The sequence below is a fragment of the Lissotriton vulgaris genome, unplaced genomic scaffold (genome assembly GCF_964263255.1).
Source record: "Lissotriton vulgaris unplaced genomic scaffold, aLisVul1.2 SCAFFOLD_1707, whole genome shotgun sequence".
Taxonomy (NCBI): domain Eukaryota; kingdom Metazoa; phylum Chordata; class Amphibia; order Caudata; family Salamandridae; genus Lissotriton; species Lissotriton vulgaris.
In genome coordinates, this window is record NW_028244408.1 from 218249 (window position 1) to 240203 (window position 21955).

General features: G+C 51.5%; 1 protein-coding gene across 1 annotated transcript in view; it reads left to right on the plus strand.

Moving 5' to 3' along the window:
• Positions 1-21955, plus strand: part of LOC147667567 (uncharacterized) — a 222049-nt gene that overhangs the window by 168199 nt on the left and 31895 nt on the right. Inside the window, 1 exon segment of the mRNA XM_086948814.1 lies at positions 9079-9143. Coding sequence (XP_086804940.1) covers positions 9079-9143 — 65 coding nt within the window.

Here is a 21955-nt window from a genome sequence, read left to right on the forward strand (position 1 = left end):
GTCAAAAGGGCTAGATTGGGCGGCCGGACCTTTTCAGCCAACGTGGCCCGTCTCTGGAGCTCTCTACCTCCTGAGCTGCGAAAGGCCCAATCAGAAACAAGCTTTAGGAGACCGCTTAAGTCGTGGCTGTTCTCGGAGCCACTCTAAGCCGCAGACTCCCAGCTAGCTTTCTTGCCATGCCCTCACAGCGCCGGGATGCCTCCTAGTTGAGGCAGCTGTTCGCGCTTTATAAATACCAGTATTATTTTTATTATTATTATTATTGTAAAGGTACCCAGGGTTTTTGGATTTCCCTGGAGGGGACCCACAAAATATGCAAAATATAGCAAAATGTTTACATTTTTTGAAAAAATAGGGAAAAAGTGCTCCAGAGAAAACAGTTTTTTTCCTATAAATGACATCATCATACATTTGCTGTGCTAAGGTCACCATCTTCCCAGCTTGTAGGGACAAAAACTGTTTTTTTACAACAGTTTTAGCCCATTTTGCCTATTTTTTGTGCTCTCAACTTTCTTCCAGTTTTTGGTGGAATCCACTGTAAAACCCAGGGGGACCCAAGAAAGCTGCAGATTTCTGAAAGTAGACAAAACTCGGAATTCACAAAGGGGTCATATGTGTAGATCCCTCAAGATTTTCCCAAAGATGCTGACTGTTGAAATAACGAAATATTGAAAATGACCAGGACAAAAATGCCGTTTGTGACAACATTTTCATCTGTGAATATCTGTCACACTGGCCAATTTGCAAAACTGTTATTTGTACATCTCTAAATTTGAGGGTGCCCATACTGGAATATGATTCAGAGGACGAGTCTGGCTGAGGTGTTCTGGTTGGTCTGGAGTTTGTGTAGCAGGGTTTTGCTGAGTCCGGCATCGAGGGCGTTGCCGTAGTCCAGTCTGCTCGTTATGAGTGCACGGGTGACGGTCTTTCTGCATTCTGTGAGGATCCACTTTAAGGTCTTGCAGAGGATGTGGAGGGAGTTAAAGCAGGTGGATGCGACGGCGTTGATCTGGCAGGTCAAGGTTTGCTGTCTATGACGATCCTGAGATTCTTGGCATGGGTGGTGAGGGTAGATGTTCGTCCTATCTTTAGTAGCCATCAGGTGGAGTCCCACGCTGACGTGCTTTTCCCGAAGATCACAGTTTAAGTCCGTCAGTGTTTTAGACAGTTGATCTTCATCCAGTGGGCAATTACAGTCACACAGGAATAAAACTTCATCCGGGTAATGGGCGTCTTGGCCATGAGAGACAGTTGTGTGTCAGTGTACCAGAGGAAGTTAATGTTATGAGAGTGGATGATTCTAGCTAAAGAGCATTGAAGAGGGTCGGGCTCCAGGAAGATCTGCATGGAACTCAGCATGGAACTCAGCAGACGAGGTCACCGGCATGCAACGTGTACGGTGACAGGATGACTGACTTGGTTCTTCCAGTCAGGAAGAAGCAGATCCATTGGAGTGCGTCTCATTGGATTCTGATCTGGAGGCGTTGGTTAAGGATGGGGTGGGAGACTGTCTCAAACTCTACAGAGAGCACCAGGAGAATGAGATCACCATGTCTCTTGTGTCCAGAGTCATGCGGATGTCATCCATGGCCGGGATGTGGACAGTTTCCAAGCTGTGGTTGGGGCTCAAAGCAGACTGAGTGGTTTTGAGGAGCTGGTGGTCAACAAAGTGTCTGTTGACCATTTTCTCCAAGACGTAAACTCGGACTGGTAGCATGGGGATCGGCCTGTGGTTGGCGAGCGTTGGAAAGCATTCCCACCCAGGGCCTGATTCTGATGCGGGTTGGAAAGCATTCCCACCCTGGGCCTGATTCTGATGCGGGTTGGAAAGCATTCCCACCCTGGGCCTGATTCTGATGCGGTTTGGAAAGCATTCCCACCCAGGGCCTGATTCTGATGCGGGTTGGAAAGCATTCCCACCCAGGGCCTGATTCTGATGCGGATTGGAAAGAATTCCCACCCAGGGCCTGATTCTGATGCGGGTTGGAAAGCATTCCCACCCAGGGCCTCATTCTGATGCGGGTCGGAAAGCATTCCCACCCAGGGCCTGATTCTGATGCGGGTCGGAAAGCATTCCCACCCTGGGCCTGATTCTGATGCGGGTCGGAAAGCATTCCCACCCAGGGCCTGATTCTGATGCGGATTGGAAAGAATTCCCACCCAGGGCCTGATTCTGATGCGGGTTGGAAAGCATTCCCACCCAGGGCCTGATTCTGATGCGGGTCGGAAAGCATTCCCACCCGGGGCCTGATTCTGATGCGGGTTGGAAAGCATTCCCACCCAGGGCCTGATTCTGATGCGGGTCGGAAAGCATTCCCACCCTGGGTCTGATTGTGATGCGGGTTGGAAAGCATTCCCTCCCTGGGCCTGATTCTGACGCGGGTTGTAAAGCATTCCCACCCAGGGCCTGATTCTGATGCGGGTTGGAAAGCATTCCCACCCAGGGCCTGATTCTGATGCAGGTTGGAAAGCATTCCCACCCAGGGCCTGATTCTGATGCGGGTTGGAAAGCATTCCCACCCAGGGCCTGATTCTGATGCGGGTTGGAAAGCATTCCCACCCAGGGCCTGATTCTGATGCGGGTTGGAAAGCATTCCCACCCAGGGCCTGATTCTGATGCGGGTCGGAAAGCATTCCCACCCAGGGCCTGATTCTGATGCTGGTTGGAAAGCATTCCCACCCTGGGCCTGATTCTGATGCGGGTTGGAAAGCATTCCCACCCAGGGCCTGATTCTGATGCGGGTTGGAAAGCATTCCCACCCAGGGCCTGATTCTGATGCGGATTGGAAAGAATTCCCACCCAGGGCCTGATTCTGATGCGGGTTGGAAAGCATTCCCACCCAGGGCCTGATTCTGATGCGGGTCGGAAAGCATTCCCACCCAGGGCCTGATTCTGATGCGGGTTGGAAAGCATTCCACCCAGGGCCTGATTCTGATGCGGGTTGGAAAGCATTCCCACCCTGGGCCTGATTCTGATGCGGGTTGGAAAGCATTCCCACCCCGGGCCTGATTCTGATGCGGGTTGGAAAGCATTCCCACCCAGGGCCTGATTCTGATGCGGATTGGAAAGAATTCCCACCCAGGGCCTGATTCTGATGCGGGTTGGAAAGCATTCCCACCCAGGGCCTGATTCTGATGCGGGTTGGAAAGCATTCCCACCCAGGGCCTGATTCTGATGCGGGTTGGAAAGCATTCCACCCAGGGCCTGATTCTGATGAGGGTTGGAAAGCATTCCCACCCAGGGCCTGATTCTGATGCGGGTTGGAAAGCATTCCCACCCAGGGCCTGATTCTGATGCGGATTGGAAAGAATTCCCACCCAGGGCCTGATTCTGATGCAGGTTGGAAAGCATTCCCACCCAGGGCCTGATTCTGATGCGGGTTGGAAACCATTCCCACCCAGGGCCTGATTCTGATGAGGGTTGGAAAGCATTCCCACCCAGGGCCTGATTCTGATGCGTGTTGGAAAGCATTCCCACCCAGGGCCTGATTCTGATGCGGGTTGGAAAGCATTCCCACCCAGGGCCTGATTCTGATGCGGGTTGGAAGGCCTCCTAATGGTATTTGCTCCTTCCAAAAAGTATCGGGAGCGTCCCAGTGCCCAATTATGATGCGGTTAGGAACATGTGCTCCCATTGAAGTCAATGGGAGTCCAACCAAATCGTATCTGGAGGCATCCGGATGCATCGTACTTGGTCGGTCGGACTCTCCCGATCCGTGTGCGTCGCAAACCATTTCTAACCTGCATCAGAATCAGCCCCTGAGTGTGTCTGCTTGGGACTTTTGAGACTAATCGGCGTAGGGCAGGGCAGGAACTGATTTTTATACCTATGGCGGTTTTACGAATGTGTATTGCGGCTGCCTGGGTGGATGCTAATGCACCGACTTTTTAACAATGGCTTGGTAGGTGGTTAGCAATGTCTAGAAACAGCCATATATAGGCGAAAAGGGAGGAATCCGCGTAATAAAGGTATGAAAATCTGGGACCCTCCACGTGTCTGATAGAGTAAGAATTTGCACTTTATTGAATCTGCACAAATCACATTAGGATAAATCTGTTTCCGGGATTATTTTAGTCTTTTGTAGTAAATTTTATTGTAATTCGAAATTTGAGATGGAAGCAGTTTATTGCCTACATGAAAAAATGTAAAGAACTTTGGGAAGTAGGTGATGTATTAACTCTTACTCCTGTCTGCGTGGGGGAGGGGCGGGGTGAAAAATGCAAAATGATTATAGATTATAGATTCACCTGGTCAAGTGACACTATTCCATACATTAAAGGGGCTGAAAGATGGAAATGGATCAGGACATTCCCCTCCTTCCCTCATTCTGAGGATGAGCACTTGCCTCGTGTGTAGCGCCTCGATTCTGGGGAGTGTGATTAAAGCGCCTCGGTCCGAGCCACAGTCCTGCCCCCGGGGGGCGCCTCTGGGCAGGTCCAGGGGAGCAGTGTCTCTCTTTGGGGCCTGTGCATAGCGCCCCGAGGCTCAGGGCGGAGTCAGAGGCGCTGGATGGGGTGGAATGAACTCTGGGCTCCTCTGTCCATAATGAAAATCTTTCACAGAGAGGCCTGTCCAGAGGAGGGGCAGAGGAGGTGAGGCCTGTCCAGAGGAGGGGCAGAGGAAGTGAGGTCTGTCCAAAGGAGGGGCTTAGGAGGTGAGGCCTGTCCAGGGGTGCAGAGGAGGAGAGGCCTGCCCAGAGGAGGGGCAGAGGAGGGGAGGCCTGTCCAGAGGAGGAGAGGAGGAAAGGGCTGTCCAGGGGTGCAGAGGAGGTGAGGCCTGCCCAGAGGAGGTGCAGAGGAGGTGAGGCCTGCCCAGAGGAGGTGCAGAGGAGGTGAGGCCTGTCCAGGGGTGCAGAGGAGGCGAGGCCTGTCCAGAGGAGGAGAGGAGGAAAGGGCTGTCCAGGGGTGCAGAGGAGGTGAGGCCTGCCCAGAGGAGGTGCAGAGGAGGTGAGGCCTGCCCAGAGGAGGTGCAGAGGAGGTGAGGCCTGTCCAGGGGTGCAGAGGAGGTGAGGCCTGTCCAGGGGTGCAGAGGAGGAGAGGCCTGTCCAGGGATGCAGAGGAGGAGAGGCCTGTCCAGGAGTGCAGAGGAGGAGAGGCCTGTCCAGGGGAGCAGTGTCTCTCTTCGGGGTCTGTGCATAGCGCCCCGAGGCTCAGGGCGGAGTCAGAGGCGCTGGATGGGGTGGAATAAACTCTCGGCTCCTCTGTCCTTAATGAGAATCTTTCACCAAGAGGCCTGTCCAGGAGGGGCAGAGGAGGAGAGGCTTGTCCAGGGGTGCAGAGGAAGAGAGGCCTGTCCAGGGTTGCAGAGGAGGAGATGCCTGTCCAGGGGTGTAGAGGAGGTGAGGCCTGTGCAGGGGTGCAGAGGAGGAGAGGTCTGTCCAAAGGAGGGGCAGTGGAGGAGAGGCCTGTCCAGGGGGAGAGGAGGTGAGGCCTGTCCAGAGGAGGGGCAGAGGAGGAAAGGCCTGTCCAGGGGTGCAGAGGAGGTGAGGCCTGCCCAGAGGAGGTGAGGCCTGTCTAGGGGTGCAGAGGAGGTGAGGCCTGTCCAGGGGTGCAGAGGAGGAGAGGCCTGTCCAGGGATGCAGAGGAGGAGAGGCCTGTCCAGGAGTGCAGAGGAGTTGAGGCCTGTCCAGGGGAGCAGTGTCTCTCTTCGGGGCCTGTGCATAGCGCCCCGAGGCTCAGGGCGGAGTCGGAGGCGCTGGATGGGGTAGAATGAACTCTGGGCTCCTCTGCCCTTAATGAGAATTTTTCACCGAGATGCCTGTCCAGTGTAGTGGCAGAGTAGGTGAGGCCTGTCCAGGGGTGCAGAGGAGGAAAGGCCTGTCCAGAGGAGGGGCAGAGGAGGACAGGCCTGTCCAGGGGTGCATAGGAGGTGAGGCCTGTCCAGAGGAGGTGAGGCCTGTCCATGGGTGCAGAGGAGGAGAGGCCTGTCCAGAGGTACAGAGGAGGAGAAGCCTATCCAGGGGTGCAGAGGAGGCGAGGCCTGTCCAGGGGTGCAGAGGAGGAGAGGTCTGTCCAAGGGAGGGGCAGTGGAGGAGAGGCCTGTCCAGGGTGAGAGGAGGTGAGGCCTGTCCAGAGATGGGGCAGAGGAGGAAAGGCCTGTCCAGATGAGGGGCAGAGGAGGAGAGGTCTGTCCAGGGGTGCAGAGGAGGTGAGGCCTGTCCAGGGGTGCAGAGGAGGAGAAGCCTATCCAGGGGTGCAGAGGAGGCGAGGCCTGTCCAGGGGGTCAGAGGAGGTGAGGCCTGTCCAGGGGAGCAGTGTCTCCCTTCGGAGCCTGTGCATAGCGCCCGAGGCCCAGTGCAGAGTCAGAGGCGCTGTATGGGATGGAAAGAACTCTGAGCTCCTCTGTCCTTCATGAGAATCCTTCACCGAGAGGCCTGTCCAGAGGAGGGGGAGAGGAGGAGAGGCCTGTCCAGAGGAGTAGAGGAGGAAAGGCCTGTCCAGGGGTGCAGAGGAGGTGAGGCCTGCCCAGAGGAGGTGCAGAGGAGGTGAGGCCTGTCCAGGGGTGCAGAGAAGGAGAGGCCTGTCCAGGGGTGCAGAGAAGGAGAGACCTGTCCAGGGGTGCAGAGGAGGTGAGGCCTGTCCAGAGGATGAGAGGAGAGGCCTGTCCAGGGGTGCAGAGGAGGTGAGGTCTGCCCAGAGGAGGGGAAGAGGAGGAGAGGCCTGTCCAGAGGAGGAAAGGCCTGTCCAGGGGTGCAGAGGAGGTGAGGCCTGCCCAGAGGAGGTGCAGAGGAGGAGAGGCCTGTCCAGGGGTGCAGAGGAGGTGAGGCCTGTCCAGAGAGGAGGAGAGGCCTGTCCAGGGGTGCAGAAGAGTAAAGGCCTGTCCAGAGGAGGAGAGGCCTGCCCAGGGGTGCAGCGTAGTTGAGGCCTGTCCAGGGGTGCAGAGGAGGTGAGGTTTGTCCAGGGGTGCAGAGGAGGTGAGGCCTGTCCAGGGGTGCATAGGAGGTGAGGCCTGTCCAGGGGTGCAGAGGAGGCGAGGCTTGTCCAGGAGTGCAGAGGAGGTTAGGCCTGTCCAGGGGTGCAGAGGAGGTGAGGCCTGTCCGGTGGTCAGTGGAGGAGAGGCCTGTCCAGGGGTCAGAGGAGGTGAGGCGTGTCCAGGGGTGCAGAGGAGGTGAGGCGTGTCCAGGGGTGCTGAGGAGGCGAGGCCTGTCCAGGGGTGCAGAGGAGGTGAGGCCTGTCCAGAGGAGGAGAGGAGAGGCCTGTCCAGGGGTGCAGAGGAGGTGAGGTCTGCCCAGAGGAGGGGAAGAGGAGGAGAGGCCTGTCCAGAGGAGGAAAGGCCTGTCCAGGGGTGCAGAGGAGGTGAGGCCTGCCCAGAGGAGGTGCAGAGGAGAAGAGGCCTGTCCAGGGGTGCAGAGGAGGTGAGGCCTGTCCAGAGAGGAGAGGAGGAGAGGCCTGTCCAGGGGTGCAGAAGAGTAAAGGCCTGTCCAGAGGAGGAGAGGCCTGCCCAGGGGTGCAGCGTAGTTGAGGCCTGTCCAGGGGTGCAGAGGAGGTGAGGTTTGTCCAGGGGTGCAGAGGAGGTGAGGCCTGTCCAGGGGTGCATAGGAGGTGAGGCCTGTCCAGGGGTGCAGAGGAGGCGAGGCTTGTCCAGGAGTGCAGAGGAGGTTAGGCCTGTCCAGGGGTGCAGAGGAGGCGAGGCCTGTCCGGTGGTCAGTGGAGGAGGGGCGTGTCCAGGGGTGCATAGCAGGTGAGGCGTGTCCAGGGGTGCTGAGGAGGCGAGGCCTGTCCAGGGGTGCAGAGGAGGTGAGGCCTGTCCAGGGGTGCAGAGAAGGTGAGGCCTGTCCGGTGGTCAGTGGAGGAGGGGCGTGTCCAGGGGTGCATAGCAGGTGAGGCGTGTCCAGGGGTGCTGAGGAGGCGAGGCCTGTCCAGGGGTGCTGAGGAGGAGAGGCCTGTCCAGGGGAGGAGAGGAGAATAGGCCTGTCCAGGGGGCGGAGGAGGAGAGGCCAGTTCAGGGGGGCAGAGGAGGAGAGGCCTGTTCAGGGGGGCAGAGGAGGAGAGGCCTGTCCAGGGGTGCAGAGGAAGCGAGGCCTGTCCAGGGGTCAGAGGAGGTGAGGCCTGTCCAGGGGTCAGAGGAGGTGAGGCCTGTCCAGAGGAGGTGAGGCCTGTCCAGAGGAGGTGAGGCCTGTCCAGGGGTGCAGAGGAGGTGAGACCTGTCCAGGGGTGCAGAGGAGGTGAGGCCTGTCCAGAGGAGCAGTGTCTCTCTTTAAGGCCTGTGCATAGCGCCCCTAGGCTCGGGGCAGAGTCAGAGGCGCTGTATGGGGTGGAATGAACTCTGGGCTCCTCTGTCCTCAAAGAGAATCCTTCATTGAGAGGCCTGTCAAGAGGAGGGGCAGAGGAGGTAAGGCCTGTCCAGGGGTGCAGAGGAAGCGAGGCCTGTCCAGAGGTACAGAGCAGGTGAGGCCTGTCCAGAGGTACAGAGCAGGTGAGGCCTGTCTAGGGGTGCACAGGAGGTGATTCCTGTCCAAGGGGGTGCAGAGGAGATGAGTCCTGTCCAAAGGGGTGCAAAGGAGGTGAGGCCTGTCCAGGGGGTGCAGAGGAGGTGAGGCCTGTTGTCAAGGGTTGTGTTTACTGACAATGCCGACACTCCCAGGAGCAGAATGATGAGATTTTTCAAATTCCACCACTGGTTTTCTCACAGCCACCAACTGAAGAGTTAACGAGTGGCCGTGCGAACCCAGCCGGGGGAAAGGGGAATGGGACAGAGAAGAGACTGCCTGACCTTCTGGCTCTTCCACTCTAATCTTCCTTTCTGCCGTACTTAGTTTTATTCCTTTCTTACTCCCTCTCTATCTTCAAGCATGAGTGGAAATTGCTGTAAAAGAAAAGCACACCATTACTAATTTCCTTCAATTCCTTCTCTACTTTCTTACTCTCTTTCTCTCTATTTCCTTACCCAGAGTGCCTATGGCTTTTGCTCCTCATCTATTCTTCAATATAAGTATTTTATTTTTTGGTAACCTGCATTATAAACAACATTTTAGCACCCTTTAACTCTGTGAGTTCATTTATTCTTTTTCACTCATTCGTTCATTCACTCTCTGCCTTACTTTCTTATCTTCTGAATTCTTTTTACTTCTCCCTTAGAAACCTTCTGGAGCCTCCGGCGTCAACCAAGCAACGAAGAAATCAGGAACTGAAGTATTCAATGGGTAAGTATTAATTCTTCTCTTTATATTTATTTTTTCCTATGTACTTTAAATTGGTATTTCTCTCTAGTTCTAAATTACCGAACTAACTTACCGACGCACCGAAGTGCTCTAACCTGCGCCTAAGCCTGGCACAAAATTGCACTATTTCTATCTAACTAGACTACAGAAAGAACGTGACTAATCTCTGAAAATCCGTTGGTGAAGTGCATTTGGTTCTAAAATCAACCGGCGCACTCCACAGCAGGTCTAGACCTCACGCCCGTGTCCAGGAACTCAGGACTAGACCGGCAACTTCCACTGTGGTCCTCCCTGTTGGTAGTACAGTGGAGAAGGCCCGGTTCCGCGCTATAATGACCCGCGACCTTTTGTGAGCGGGTGATCTTTGCAATGCCGGTTCAAAGGCAGATACTGCGAGACAAAGAAGAGCTTTGATTCCTTTTTCCTGCACCCTGACACCTGTCCAGGGGGTACCGAAGAGGTGAGGCGTGTACTGTGCTGAGGAGGTGAGACCTGTTCAGGGGGTGCAGAGAAGTTGAGGCCTGTCCTGGGCCGGGGGTGCAGTGGAGGTGCGGCCTATCCAGGAGGTCTATGCCGAGGGATTGAAGGGCAGTGTGTCGCTGGCGTCTGTAAGTGATGCAGTCATATCAGTGCCCCCTAAGCCTGGAAGAAACCCTGTAAGTGTACATCTTATCGCCCTCTGCCACTGCGTAACAGTGATAATAAAGTCCTGCCTGAGGTGATGCGACTCGGCTATCCTTCCTACTAGAGAAAATAGTCTCCCCTGTACAGTTAGGATTTGTCCCACATAAATCCACAGCGGTTCATCTACGTATGGTATTCGCAGTATTCGCAGTGCTGCATCAGGTAAACCCAAACATGAAGTCAGCTGATGCCGATAAGGCGTTTGACTTCCTGGAGTAGCCTTTTATGATCGAGACGTTTAGGCGGCTTGGTATGTCAGGGAGTTTGAGATCTCGTATGAAGCTGCTGGACACACAGCCTGTGGCCTGCATTTACGTAAATGGGCTCAACTCCGATGCCGTTCAGATCGCCTGGGAGTTTGAGATCATGTATGAAGCTGCTGGACACACAGCCTGTGGCCTGCGTCCTCAATAGGATTTCAAGTCACATAGCGCGGGGATGCCCTTGGGTCACCAGGCGCTTTAGAAATCGCTAAAATAAAATAAAATAAATTATGTAAATGGGCTCAACTCCGATGCCGTTCAGATCGCCTGGGAGTTTGAGATCTCGTATGAAGCTGCAGGACACACAGGCTGTGGCCTGCATTTACGTAAATGGTCTCAACTCCGATGCCGTTCAGATCGCCTGGGAGTTTGAGATCTCGTATGAAGCTGCTGGACACACAGCCTATGGCCTGCATTTACGTAAATGGTCTCAACTCCGATGCCGTTCAGATTGCCTGGGAGTTTGAGATCACGTATGAAGCTGCTGGACACACAGCCTGTGGCCTGCGTTTACGTAAAAGGGCTCAACTTCGATGCCGTTCAGATCGCCTGGGAGTTTGAGATCTCGTATGAAGCTGCTGGACACACAGCCTGTGGCCTGCGTTTACGTAAATGGGCTCAACTCCGATGCCGTTCAGATCGCCTGGGAGTTTGAGATCTCGTATGAAGCTGCTGGACACACAGCCTATGGCCTGCATTTACGTAAATGGTCTCAACTCCGATGCCGTTCAGATCGCCTGGGAGTTTGAGATCTATGAAGCTGCTGGACACACAGCCTGTGGCCTGCGTTTACGTAAATGGGCTCAACTCGGATGCCGTTCAGATCGCCTGGGAGTTTGAGATCTCGTATGAAGCTGCTGGACACACAGCCTGTGGCCTGCATTTACGTAAATGGGCTCAACTCCGATGCCGTTCAGATCGCCTGGGAGTTTGAGATCTCGTATGAAGCTGCTGGACACACAGCCTGTGGCCTGCGTTTATGTAAATGGGCTCAACTCCGATGCCGTTCAGATCGCCTGGGAGTTTGAGATCTCGTATGAAGCTGCTGGACACACAGCCTGTGGCCTGCGTTTACGTAAATGGGCTCAACTCGGATGCCGTTCAGATCGCCTGGGAGTTTGAGATCTCGTATGAAGCTGCTGGACACACAGCCTGTGGCCTGCATTTATGTAAATGGGCTCAACTCCGATGCCGTTCAGATCGCCTGGGAGTTTGAGATCTCGTATGAAGCTGCTGGACACACAGCCTGTGGCCTGCGTTTACGTAAATGGGCTCAACTCCGATGCCGTTCAGATCGCCTGGGAGTTTGAGATCTCATATGAAGCTGCTGGACACACAGCCTGTGGCCTGCATTACGTAAATGGGCTCTACTCCGATGCCGTTCAGATCGCCTGGGAGTTTGAGATCTCCTATGAAGCTGCTGGACACACAGCCTGTGGCCTGCATTTACGTAAATGGGCTCAACTCCGATGCCGTTCAGATCGCCTGGGAGTTTGAGATCACGTATGAAGCTGCTGGACACACAGCCTGTGGCCTGCATTTACGTAAATGGGCTCAACTCCGATGCCGTTCAGATCGCCTGGGAGTTTGAGATCTCGTATGAAGCTGCTGGACACACAGCCTATGGCCTGCGTTTACGTAAATGGGCTCAACTCCGATGCCGTTCAGATCGCCTGGGAGTTTGAGATCTCGTATGAAGCTGCTGGACACACAGCCTGTGGCCTTCATTTACGTAAATGGGCTCAACTCCGATGCCGTTGAGATCGCCTCGGAGTTTGAGATCTCGTTTGAAGCTGCTGGACACACAGCCTGTGGCCTGCGTTTACGTAAATGGGCTCAACTCGGATGCCGTTCAGATCGCCTGGGAGTTTGAGATCTCGTATGAAGCTGCTGGACACACAGCCTGTGGCCTGCATTTATGTAAATGGGCTCAACTCCGATGCCGTTCAGATCGCCTGGGAGTTTGAGATCTCGTATGAAGCTGCTGGACACACAGCCTGTGGCCTGCGTTTACGTAAATGGGCTCAACTCCGATGCCGTTCAGATCGCCTCGGAGTTTGAGATCTCATATGAAGCTGCTGGACACACAGCCTGTGGCCTGCATTACGTAAATGGGCTCAACTCCGATGCCGTTCAGATCGCCTGGGAGTTTGAGATCTCCTATGAAGCTGCTGGACACACAGCCTGTGGCCTGCATTTACGTAAATGGGCTCAACTCCGATGCCGTTCAGATCGCCTGGGAGTTTGAGATCTCGTATGAAGCTGCTGGACACAGCCTGTGGCCTGCGTTTAAGTAAATGGGCTCAACTCCGATGCCGTTCAGATCGCCTGGGAGTTTGAGATCACGTATGAAGCTGCTGGACACACAGCCTGTGGCCTGCGTTTACGTAAATGGGCTCAACTCCGATGCCGTTCAGATCGCCTGGGAGTTTGAGATCACGTATGAAGCTGCTGGACACACAGCCTATGGCCTGCGTTTACGTAAATGGGCTCAACTCCGATGCCGTTCAGATCGCCTGGGAGTTTGAGATCTCGTATGAAGCTGCTGGACACACAGCCTGTGGCCTTCATTTACGTAAATGGGCTCAACTCCGATGCCGTTGAGATCGCCTGGGAGTTTGAGATCTATGAAGCTGCTGGACACACAGCCTGTGGCCTGCATTTACGTAAATGGGCTCAACTCCGACGCCGTTCAGATCGCCTGGGAGTTTGAGATCACGTATGAAGCTGCTGGACACACAGCCTGTGGCCTTCATTTACGTAAATGGGCTCAACTCCGATGCCGTTGAGATCGCCTGGGAGTTTGAGATCTATGAAGCTGCTGGACACACAGCCTGTGGCCTGCGTTTACGTAAATGGGCTCAACTCGGATGCCGTTCAGATCGCCTGGGAGTTTGAGATCTCGTATGAAGCTGCTGGACACACAGCCTATGGCCTGCGTTTACGTAAATGGGCTCAACTCCGATGCCGTTCAGATCGCCTGGGAGTTTGAGATCACGTATGAAGCTGCTGGACACACAGCCTGTGGCCTGCATTTACGTAAATGGGCTCAACTCCGATGCCGTTCAGATCGCCTGGGAGTTTGAGATCTCGTATGAAGCTGCTGGACACACAGCCTATGGCCTGCGTTTACGTAAATGGGCTCAACTCCGATGCCGTTCAGATCGCCTGGGAGTTTGAGATCTCGTATGAAGCTGCTGGACACACAGCCTGTGGCCTTCATTTACGTAAATGGGCTCAACTCCGATGCCGTTGAGATCGCCTCGGAGTTTGAGATCTCGTTTGAAGCTGCTGGACACACAACCTGTGGCCTGCGTTTACGTAAATGGGCTCAACTCGGATGCCGTTCAGATCGCCTGGGAGTTTGAGATCTCGTATGAAGCTGCTGGACACACAGCCTGTGGCCTGCGTTTATGTAAATGGGCTCAACTCCGATGCCGTTCAGATCGCCTGGGAGTTTGAGATCTCGTATGAAGCTGCTGGACACACAGCCTGTGGCCTGCGTTTACGTAAATGGGCTCAACTCGGATGCCGTTCAGATCGCCTGGGAGTTTGAGATCTCGTATGAAGCTGCTGGACACACAGCCTGTGGCCTGCATTTATGTAAATGGGCTCAACTCGGATGCCGTTCAGATCGCCTGGGAGTTTGAGATCTCGTATGAAGCTGCTGGACACACAGCCTGTGGCCTGCATTTATGTAAATGGGCTCAACTCCGATGCCGTTCAGATCGCCTGGGAGTTTGAGATCTCGTATGAAGCTGCTGGACACACAGCCTGTGGCCTGCGTTTACGTAAATGGGCTCAACTCCGATGCCGTTCAGATCGCCTGGGAGTTTGAGATCTCATATGAAGCTGCTGGACACACAGCCTGTGGCCTGCATTACGTAAATGGGCTCTACTCCGATGCCGTTCAGATCGCCTGGGAGTTTGAGATCTCCTATGAAGCTGCTGGACACACAGCCTGTGGCCTGCATTTACGTAAATGGGCTCAACTCCGATGCCGTTCAGATCGCCTGGGAGTTTGAGATCTCGTATGAAGCTGCTGGACACACAGCCTATGGCCTGCGTTTACGTAAATGGGCTCAACTCCGATGCCGTTCAGATCGCCTGGGAGTTTGAGATCTCGTATGAAGCTGCTGGACACACAGCCTGTGGCCTTCATTTACGTAAATGGGCTCAACTCCGATGCCGTTGAGATCGCCTCGGAGTTTGAGATCTCGTTTGAAGCTGCTGGACACACAGCCTGTGGCCTGCGTTTACGTAAATGGGCTCAACTCGGATGCCGTTCAGATCGCCTGGGAGTTTGAGATCTCGTATGAAGCTGCTGGACACACAGCCTGTGGCCTGCATTTATGTAAATGGGCTCAACTCCGATGCCGTTCAGATCGCCTGGGAGTTTGAGATCTCGTATGAAGCTGCTGGACACACAGCCTGTGGCCTGCGTTTACGTAAATGGGCTCAACTCCGATGCCGTTCAGATCGCCTCGGAGTTTGAGATCTCATATGAAGCTGCTGGACACACAGCCTGTGGCCTGCATTACGTAAATGGGCTCAACTCCGATGCCGTTCAGATCGCCTGGGAGTTTGAGATCTCCTATGAAGCTGCTGGACACACAGCCTGTGGCCTGCATTTACGTAAATGGGCTCAACTCCGATGCCGTTCAGATCGCCTGGGAGTTTGAGATCTCGTATGAAGCTGCTGGACACAGCCTGTGGCCTGCGTTTACGTAAATGGGCTCAACTCCGATGCCGTTCAGATCGCCTGGGAGTTTGAGATCACGTATGAAGCTGCTGGACACACAGCCTGTGGCCTGCGTTTACGTAAATGGGCTCAACTCCGATGCCGTTCAGATCGCCTGGGAGTTTGAGATCACGTATGAAGCTGCTGGACACACAGCCTATGGCCTGCGTTTACGTAAATGGGCTCAACTCCGATGCCGTTCAGATCGCCTGGGAGTTTGAGATCTCGTATGAAGCTGCTGGACACACAGCCTGTGGCCTTCATTTACGTAAATGGGCTCAACTCCGATGCCGTTGAGATCGCCTGGGAGTTTGAGATCTATGAAGCTGCTGGACACACAGCCTGTGGCCTGCATTTACGTAAATGGGCTCAACTCCGACGCCGTTCAGATCGCCTGGGAGTTTGAGATCACGTATGAAGCTGCTGGACACACAGCCTGTGGCCTTCATTTACGTAAATGGGCTCAACTCCGATGCCGTTGAGATCGCCTGGGAGTTTGAGATCTATGAAGCTGCTGGACACACAGCCTGTGGCCTGCATTTACGTAAATGGGCTCAACTCCGACGCCGTTCAGATCGCCTGGGAGTTTGAGATCTCGTATGAAGCTGCTGGACACACAGCCTGTGGCCTGCGTTTACGTAAATGGGCTCAACTCCGATGCCGTTCAGATCGCCTGGGAGTTTGAGATCTCGTATGAAGCTGCTGGACGCACAGCCAGTGGCCTGCATTACGTAAATGGGCTCAACTCTGATGTCGTTCAGATCGCCTGGGAGTTTGAGATCTCGAATGAAGCTGCTGGACACACAGCTTGTGGCCTGCATTTACGTAAATGGGCTCAACTCTGATGTCGTTCAGATCGCCTGGGAGTTTGAGATCACGTATGAAGCTGCTGGACGCACAGCCAGTGGCCTGCATTACGTAAATGGGCTCAACTCCGATGCCGTTCAGATCGCCTGGGAGTTTGAGATCTCGTATGAAGCTGCTGGACACACAGCCTGTGGCCTGCGTTTACGTATATGGGCTCAACTCCGATGCCGTTCAGATCGCCTGGGAGTTTGAGATCTCGTATGAAGCTGCTGGACACACAGCCTGTGGCCTGCGTTTATGTAAATGGGCTCAACTCCGATGCCGTTCAGATCGCCTGGGAGTTTGAGATCTCGTATGAAGCTGCTGGACACACAGCCTGTGGCCTGCGTTTACGTAAATGGGCTCAACTCCGATGCCGTTCAGATCGCCTGGGAGTTTGAGATCACGTATGAAGCTGCTGGACGCACAGCCAGTGGCCTGCATTACGTAAATGGGCTCAACTCCGATGCCGTTCAGATCGCCTGGGAGTTTGAGATCTCGTATGAAGCTGCTGGACACACAGCCTGTGGCCTGCATTTACGTAAATGGGCTCAACTCCGATGCCGGTTCAGATCGCCTGGGAGTTTGAGATCTATGAAGCTGCTGGACACACAGCCTATGGCCTGCATTTACGTAAATGGGCTCAACTCTGATGTCGTTCAGATCTCCTGGGAGTTTGAGATCTCGTATGAAGCTGCTGGACACACAGCCTATGGCCTGTGTTTACGTAAATGGGCTCAACTCCGATGCCGTTCAGATCGCCTGGGAGTTTGAGATCTCGTATGAAGCTGCTGGACACACAGCCTGTGGCTTGCGTTTACGTAAATGGGCTCAACTCCGATGCCGTTTAGATCGCCTCGGAGTTTGAGATCACGTATGAAGCTGCTGGACACACAGCCTATGGCCTGCGTTTACGTAAATGGGCTCAACACAGACGCCATTCACATCGCCTGGGGCACTGGGCTTAGTGTTATAATGTCTGATGTCTGCGTCTCAAACTGGATGGTCGCTAATTTTTATCCTGGTTGGTGCACTAGGAAATAGTGACTTGTATATATATATATTTTTTTATCTTTTTTTTTTTCAACTTTATTTTTTGTTATGGAATAAAACAATAACAGCCCCCCCCCCCCCCCCAAGTGCGGCACCATACAAAAACTGTTGCATACAGAACGATAACCTCATTAAGGCACTGTAGGGGCACAGGTATCACTGGGCAAGAAATGGTCATAAGGGATATAATAAAAATCCATATATTGCAAACGAGATAGCGATAGTGGACATGAGGTACCAGCCGAGTGCCACCGACAACGCAGATCTAAAAGTCCCCATTACCCCCCCTCCCCTTCAGCTCCCGACCCCTCGGACGTGAACTGTTCTTCACTAGTCCCCTCAGAATCACTCAAGGTCAGACCGGCAGCACACATGATTCTCCATGCCAGTAAGTCTTCCTGCAGTCTCTCATCCCTGCGCGCGTATTGCATATGAGTCTACTCCGCCAGAGACCACTCCCGAACATCCTTCAGCCACGTGGCAATCTCCGGGGCCCTCCGCCCTATCCATGTAATGGCCACCCTACGCCGCGCCAGGACTAACATAAGCTGCAATAATTTGTAGGGAAGGTTCTTTTTCTTAGGCCTAGGAAGACTTGTATATTTTTACAGTGCTGTGATGTCTGCCCATGAGAGACAGCACTTTGAATAGGAAAGCCAATAGTTTAAAGAAAGAATTCACCACAATATAAAATAGGCTACACAAATTATAGGACGGGCTGTACATCAGTCGAGCATAATTTGCAAAAAGAGAAAACGTGTAAATTCTTACTGTGCTATCAGATGTTAAATCTTTAGTAACCGCAAACAAACTGTAGCTAGTTATAACCTTTTTTTAAGGTTTCCATGAAAATACTGCATTAAAGAAGTACTGATAACACCCTCACACTAATCTTAAAAATAATTATATCAGCATACTACGATTCTTTGCCGCCACAAAACAAGCAAACTGACCCATAAGTTACAAGTTAGCCATGACGTCTCCGGGCCATTGCTTACATTAATGGCCCCACCCAGGTCTCTAGCCCTCTGGACAGCTATCTAAACAGAGGACATTTCCCTTTTTGAGAAGCTGGTAACCCCAGTGCTTCTTCGAACAGTTCATTTATTGTGGCGCTCCATTTTAAGCGACCAACTCTCACCCCAATGGCCTCCTCAACATGGTGCGATGTTTGGGGGACATTCGTTCCGCAAATTCCTGAAGCATGCATAAAGCACAAGCCTGAAATCCATCAGCCTACATCTTCCAGGATCAAGACCTAACGAGAAGAACAAACGCAGAATTCAAATGTTTTGATAGACCAATGTCATAGTCACAGTTTGAGGCGCTGTAGCCGGTCTTTGTATTAGCAGGTCTTTTATAATTAGGCGATCCTACCTGGAGACGGTTGTTATGTGGTCACTATTAATAAGGGTTTATTGTCCGCCATTGCGGATACTCTGTCTACCTTGATACTTCTGCTTTTCCTTAACCTTTGTGTTGTTTTAAAAGTATCAGTAACCTTTATAAGACAAGTCGGTAAGCTTTATAATGTTGTCTATCAGTTGTCGCTTGATCCCCTTCTTGTAAAATATGCAAACCAAACTTGAAATAAGAACATTTTGTTGTGAGAATAGCTATTTTTGCCGCTGATTTCCTTTATTACAGCACAGCAAAGCCTCTATTATAAATCGAACATTGATTATTCGAATAGTATTGATTTGATTCCAGAGTGACTTTTGCACCATTAAGGCGATAAATAATACGTTGACCTCATATTTGAGTTGGATCAGTTTATCCTGTTAGAGTCCTGTCCTGTCCTTCGTCGTCGTTTTCTTTTTTTTTTTCTTTTTTCTTCTTATTTATTTCTTTTTAATTTTTTTATTTTCATTAAGCAATTTTTGCAACATTTTTACCCCCCCCCCCCCACCTCCCTGCACCTGACAATACAAACACAGGAAAAAGATTAGCAACACCTAAGTATACCTTACATGACTTTTACATATGATACCACTAAATAAAAGTTTCAATAATATACTAGCAATCCACACCAAATAAGAACAAAAAAGTAAGAAGAAATAAGAAATACATGTACATTTTTATCCAATTTCTACAATTCCTATACATTCACCATCCTGTTTTTCCAGTCTACAATTGGCTTCCAAATCTGTGAGCCTAGTGCTCTACCATTCTTCCCCCTCCTAGCATAAATAGCCTTTTCAAGATTATGCATATGTAATAGCCTAGCCAGCCATTGCTGCATCGAGGGTGGTAACTTATCTCGCCACGCTGAGGCTATGCATAAGCGAAGAACAGCCATGGCCACAAATATGAAACAGCCAAATTGTTGTTGTGATATGCCTTCCTCAACCCCTAATAGAATTACTTCAGGAGACAACTTCAATTTATAGTTCAAAGATTTATCAAAAAAAATTCAATACTACTTGTTAGAGGGAGAAGATTTGGGCACTCCGCAAACATATGTTTCATGTCAGCCTCTAAGCTATCACATCTTGGGCACCTAATCCCCTGTGTCCCTCCCCACTGAGCTATTCTAACTGGGGTATAGTAGAGCTTAAAAAGAGTTTTATAGTTTTGAGCTTGTAGAGCCGATGAGCAAAGAATATCCTGCCCTAACTGTAGTGATTTTTCAAAGACACCCTCCGATATTCCTAATGCTTCCATCCATTTAGCTTCAAATTTTCCTAAGTCATCCCCTCTGTGCTCTATAAGTTCTGCATAAAACCTTTTTATTGTGCACGAATGTCCCCCTTCTATTATCTGTAGTATTGGATTGTCCGTGAATCCCATTGGACCCCGTCTTTTACTACCCAGAAAACTTCTTGTCTGTAGTTATTTAAAAAAACTCCTTGTACTAACTCCGAATGTCTGCTGAATTTTCTATAAATTGCCGTACCCCTGACTCCCCTATTAAGTCACCCATCCTTTTAATTCCAAGTCGGCCCCACTCCTTAAATATACTGTTAGCAAAAATCTCTGGAGGCAGCATAGGATCCTCTGTAAGCCTAGTATGTGCATGATACCTTTCCAGTCCAAAACTCTTTTTAAACGCCTTCCAAACTTTATATGCAGCTTCTAGCATCTTGAATCTGGTTCGTTTAAAGTAACTTGGTTCAGAATATCTAAGGAATGCATTATTTGTCTCATCACCTAGAATTAATCCGTACACCTCTGTAGTTCCTGTAAAGTTTTCCCCTTCCCTCTCAGCACCTCCCAACAGGCCTGTCATCTGCTGTAATGCCGCTGCCCAATAATACATTCGTAAGTCTGGAAGTGACCATCCTCCCCTGTCCCGTGGCAAGGACATGTATTTCAGAGCTCTTCTCGTCTTACCCTGTGACCAGATAAATCGATTCACCATGCTCTCTATCTTAGTGAGCCAAATCATATTAAAAAAAAGTGGTATCGTTCTAAACAAATACAAAAATTTCGGCAATAAATTCATTTTTACATAATTTACCCTCCCTACTATAGACATGTGCAAATTATGTACCCTATCTAAATCCTTCCTTGCTTTATTAATAATTGGATCAATATTGATTTCCACCAGCTTCTCCAATTCTGCTGTAATAGTGATATCCAGGTACACCCCCTCACGAGTCACCCGTACATCTGTGCAAACTGTGTGGGAATTCTTTATAATTTGAGACTTGTTTTTGTTCAGGGCATACCCTGCCACCCGCCCGAATAATTCTGCCTCTAATTCAATTTCTCCTCTTGCCTTTGCTGGCCTAGGTGTAATAACCGCGATGTCGTCCGCGTAAGCAAGGACTTTAATATCCCCCATACGGGTAGTTAACGGACTGATTCTAACATTTTGCTCTAATCTCAAAATCAGCGGGTCGATGTACATAGCAAATAGGATGGGTGAACACGGGCACCCCTGCCTCGTGCCCCTGGTGATTGCAAAGGGGGTGGTGCGGCCTGAGTTTACCCTAACACAGGCCGTGGGATTCGTATATAATGCTTGAATCACTCTAATGAACCCTTCACCAAATCCCCCTCTCCTTAACACAGCCCACAAGAACTCCCATGCCAGCCTGTCAAAGGCCTTTTCGGCATCTAATAGCATAGCAGCCATAAGATTCCCCTCCGTACCCTGAACATCAAATAACGTAACCATCTTCCTGATATGCAACGTGGTACCTCTTTGTGGTATAAAGCCATGCTGATTTATACTAACGATCTGCCCTATTAGCTCGGCAAATCTAGCTGCCAATACTTTGGAGAATATTTTTAGGTCTGCGTTAATCAGGGTTATAGGTCGATATGAGCCTGGTTCTGTTGGCGCCTTCGCTTTTTTGAGTAATATTACGATATCTGCCCCGGCCCAACTAGCTGGAGTCGATAACCCCGACTGTACTCCCCTAAACGTTCTCACTAAATCCTGAAAAATTGAGGATATGAATACCTTATAGAACTCTCCTGGTATCAGATCAGGTCCAGCTGCTTTACCAGAGGGTAAACCCAAAATTGCTTCACTAATTTCCTCGTCTCTTAAGCAAGCGTCCAGGGATGCTCTATCTACATTATCTAGCACTTTGGCAGGTATATTCCGTAAGTAGCCCAATATTTCCTCACTATCTCTGTCTTGCTCCTCCTCATAGAGTTTACAATAAAACTCCCTAAACACCTCAACAATCCCCTTATCATCAGTGATTATATTACCACTGCTATCTTTTATTTCTTTTATTTCTCCTTTCGCTAACCTTTGTCTAGCACGCGCTGCTAGGGTACGGCCAACCCTTTCACTACACTCATAACAGTTCTCCCTCTGTGTATCATATATTTTAGCCGCCTTAATTGCCATTCCTTCTACAGCCTCTGTCTTAGCTATTGTTACCTCCAATAACCGTTGAGCAAACTCCTGATGATCTAGCGTGGCCTGAACCAATCTTGCTTCCGCTTCTAACAGGGCAGTATTTAGCAGGTCATTCCTTATCTTTTCTTTTCTCTGCTTAGCTATACTATAACTGAGTGTCTCCCCTCTAACCCCTGCCTTGAACGTGTCCCAGTCATTCCCGGTGCTAGTACTCCCCCTGTTAATATCCCAAAAATCTTTAATCCATGAATGCATGTGTGTGATATAATCTTCATCTTTCAATAACTCTTTTTCAAACGTCCATAATTTTGCCCGCCTCCTAAACCCACTACCTTCCACGATAAGCTTTAGGGGATTATGATCCGACAGGATACGTGGCAGTCTT